The sequence below is a fragment of the Verticillium alfalfae genome, genomic scaffold, assembly GCF_000150825.1.
Source record: "Verticillium alfalfae VaMs.102 supercont1.9 genomic scaffold, whole genome shotgun sequence".
Taxonomy (NCBI): domain Eukaryota; kingdom Fungi; phylum Ascomycota; class Sordariomycetes; order Glomerellales; family Plectosphaerellaceae; genus Verticillium; species Verticillium alfalfae.
In genome coordinates this window covers 84,375-87,721 of record NW_003315030.1, presented here as the reverse complement: position 1 = coordinate 87,721, position 3,347 = coordinate 84,375, and the positions used below count along the sequence as shown (strand labels likewise).

Genomic DNA, 3,347 nt, shown 5'->3' with positions numbered 1-3,347 from the left:
GAATCTATCAACATGTCATCCTTAGACAACAGCTTCCAAGACGCCCCAGCTAGCCGACTTCAGCGTCAACAAACAGAGTCTATACGATAACATCTCCGATTTGCTAATGGCTAGTCAAGCTGTAGCAGGGCCGCTCGCAGATGAATGGACAGAGGTCCGAGGCGAAGCCCTGGAAAATCGACTCGAATACGCCAGGCAGTGCGCCAAGGCTCTGGAGACGAACTCTTCCCACGTCGGTTTCTCTCTGCAACTTTTGTCAGAGCAGGTTTCCATCAACCAGCAGCAGCAGCAACCTCAGGCACCAGCTCAAGCTCAAGCTCAAGCTCAAGCCCCGCCTCAACATCAACTACAGCAGCTAGAACCTGCGCCAAGAGATGTTTTCTCGCAACGTGATCAGCTCCGAAGGGGTGAAACTATGCCGTATGAACGTCCGCACCAACGCAGCGAGTCCAGGACAGCCCCAACGCGCCCTCCGCTGCTGACCTCACATTCGTTCAGCGAAGGTGACCCCACAGGCGGGTAGCTTCAGGAGGGGGATTACTCCAAGGTCAAGAAAATCCTGGGGAGATGACCCGAACCCTCAGAGCTCCGTGCAGCAGCAACTCGATGATACGCCGGACTTCTTACTCCTGGACTTGGAGGCTGATCTCTCATGGGATACGAAAACGCAGCCTCCGACAGTTAAAGGAGGCACGCTGCTGGCCCTCGTAGAGCAACTGACGCGCCACGACAAGTTGGACTCTAACTTTAACAATACCTTTCTTCTCACATATCGATCTTTCACTTCAGCAAGAGAGCTCTTCGAGCTTCTTGTTGGTCGTTTCGGCATTCAGCCGCCGGAAGGACTGGCACCCACTGATTTCGAGCTTTGGAGAGACAAGAAACAAAAACTCATTCGTGTGCGTGTAGTCAACATTCTGAGGAGCTGGTTCGACAACTTCTGGATGGAGGACTTCAACGAAGAGTCCAAGCAGTTAATACGCGATGTCTATGCCTTCGCTCGGGAAACCGTCAAATCCACCGAAACACCTGGTTCAGCGCTCCTCATGTCGATATTGGACCAGCGCCTAAGTGGTAAGGAAGCAGGCACTCGACGCATCATTCAGACGGCCAACCAGAGCACGCCTGCGCCCATCATGCCGAAGAACATGAAGAAGCTTAAGTTCCTCGACATTGATGTTACCGAGTTTGCCCGCCAGCTTACGATCATCGAGTCGCGACTCTATGGCAAGATCAAACCAACCGAGTGCCTGAACAAGACGTGGCAAAAGAAGGTTGCCGATGGGGACCCTGAACCAGCACCCAATGTCAAGCTTCTGATTCTTCACTCTAATCAGATGACGAACTGGGTCGCTGAGATGATCCTAGCCCAAATGGATGTGAAGAAACGCGTCGTTGTCATCAAGCACTTTGTTGCGGTCGCTGATGTAAGTTATACACCTTCATGCGGATTGTTCGTCGGGGGCTAAAGTTGCGGACAGAAATGCCGGAGTCTCAATAACTTCTCTACCTTGACGTCCATTATCTCAGCCCTCGGGACTGCGCCCATTGCCCGCCTGAAACGTACATGGGACCAGGTCCCTCAGCGAACCCAGGGTGTACTGGAGAACATGCGACGACTCATGGCCAGCACCAAGAATTTTGGCGAGTATCGCGAGTCGCTTCATGTGGCAAATCCACCATGCATCCCCTTCTTCGGTAAGCGATCCATGACAGAAGCGGACGTGTCCGCGCGGATCCACTTGGCTTACAATTATCGATAGGTGTCTACCTGACCGATTTGACTTTTATCGAGGATGGTATCCCATCAATCATCAAGAAAACCAACCTCGTCAATTTTGCCAAAAGGTCGAAGACAGCTGAGGTCATTCGTGATATCCAGCAGTACCAAGCCGTAGGATATTCTCTGCAGCCGGTCCCCGAACTACAAGAGTATATAATCTCAAATAAGCAAGCTGCTGGCGATGTGCATGAGATGTACGACAAGAGCTTGCAGGTTGAGCCTCGCGAGCGAGAAGACGAGAAGATTGTCAGGTATGTTGAATTCGTCTACGACAGTAGAGGAACACCTGACTGCATTTTCCATCCCCTCCATGGCCCAGAGTCATTGTGGGCGATACGGACTGCCCACTATCGTGTGGAAAACGTTGAAGGCTGACTGAAATATCTTCTCCAGAGTTCTTGCAGAGTCGGGCTTCCTCTGATGAGCGTTTCTTGTGAAGATCAATCGCCTAGGCGCACAAAGAAAAGGAAAAAAAGCCCGATGAAGAAACGCGGTGTCCTGTGAACAGGATGGACAAATGACTGCCAATGGCGGAGCGGCCTACGACAGCGGACGGCGAGCTGGAGGCGCATGTCGGCCTATTCTGCGCCGTGCTACGGGGTCTGCGTGGGACGGCGTCATCGACGGAAGGGCGGGTTGAAGCTATCGCTCAGCATGCAACCTTTTTTCCCACGCCGGCAAAGAGCAAACTGTCGTTGCCAGGACTCCAGCGCGACGATATGGCATGCGTGTCATAACATGACGTGTGAGGTCAGCTTCATAAGGACGTCCCAGTGTGTGACACGACTCTGTAGGGAGGACGGGTGGCAGAGGTGGTCCGGACACGTTGAAGCGCACCTCTGCTGCCGAAGAACTGTGTGAGGAGCAAGGTAGGTGTGGGATCTCCTTCCGCAGGCAGATTTCTGGGGGTGCGAACACAGGACGAACTCATGTTATGAAGGTTTATGAGCATGGCCCATGATAGCAGCTATGGAGTGCCATAGCAAATGACGCCAGATTTCCTTGGCTTAGATCTTTGGATTGCTACGTACAGAGAGCAAAGGAGCCCCTTTGGACTACGTCGTTGCGCTTGTGTTACGGGACAATCTGGGGGGGTTCTTTCCGTCCTTGTGGTAAATTCATCATTGGAAATGGTTGACAGTATCGTAGCTCATTACCAGGATATTGTCCAGAAACTGTGTCATGTCGTGAAATTAACGCCCCAGGTGAGCAAGTCGATGCGCAACATGTGTCTATCCAGACAAGTAGAGGTGAGCCAGCTCGGCTCAGTGCTTGTGCAGCTTGGCCTTGATCCTCTCTTTGAGGCTCTTCTTCTCCCCACTACCACTGCTGTCCTTGCTATCTGTGTGGCCAAGGCCTGTGCCTGGGGAGCTGGGGCCGGGGTGTCCACCCTCCTTGACCAGGCCTAGTATGACGTTTTAAAAATGATCGGTATAAGAGACAGTGAGGTCTCCAAGCAAGAATGGATGGCAACTTACGGTCGACTTCCATGGCAGCGCCGGCATTCGCAGCGTCAAAGTCTCCTCCCTCGGCAGCGAAGCGGGTTGTCTTGATGTGTTTTTCG

The 3,347-nt window shown here is 52.7% G+C and overlaps 2 protein-coding genes across 2 annotated transcripts in view; one reads left to right on the top strand and one right to left on the bottom strand.

Moving 5' to 3' along the window:
- Positions 1–374: 374 nt before the first annotated feature.
- On the top strand, positions 375–2,204 carry VDBG_06984 (cell division control protein; the record flags this gene model as incomplete). Its single annotated transcript, XM_003002367.1, has 5 exons — positions 375–420; positions 499–1,427; positions 1,482–1,698; positions 1,764–2,034; positions 2,177–2,204. 5 exons carry the CDS (start codon positions 375–377, stop codon positions 2,202–2,204), a joined length of 1,491 nt encoding a protein of 496 aa, XP_003002413.1.
- An 844-nt stretch (positions 2,205–3,048) lies between these two features.
- The window catches only part of VDBG_06983 (predicted protein), a gene marked incomplete at both ends in the record, with an annotated part of 921 nt that continues 622 nt past the window's right edge, over positions 3,049–3,347 (bottom strand). Inside the window, 2 exons of the mRNA XM_003002366.1 lie at positions 3,049–3,188; positions 3,262–3,310. Of these exons, the coding sequence (XP_003002412.1) occupies positions 3,049–3,188; positions 3,262–3,310 (189 nt within the window). The remainder of the gene's footprint in view (positions 3,189–3,261; positions 3,311–3,347) is intronic.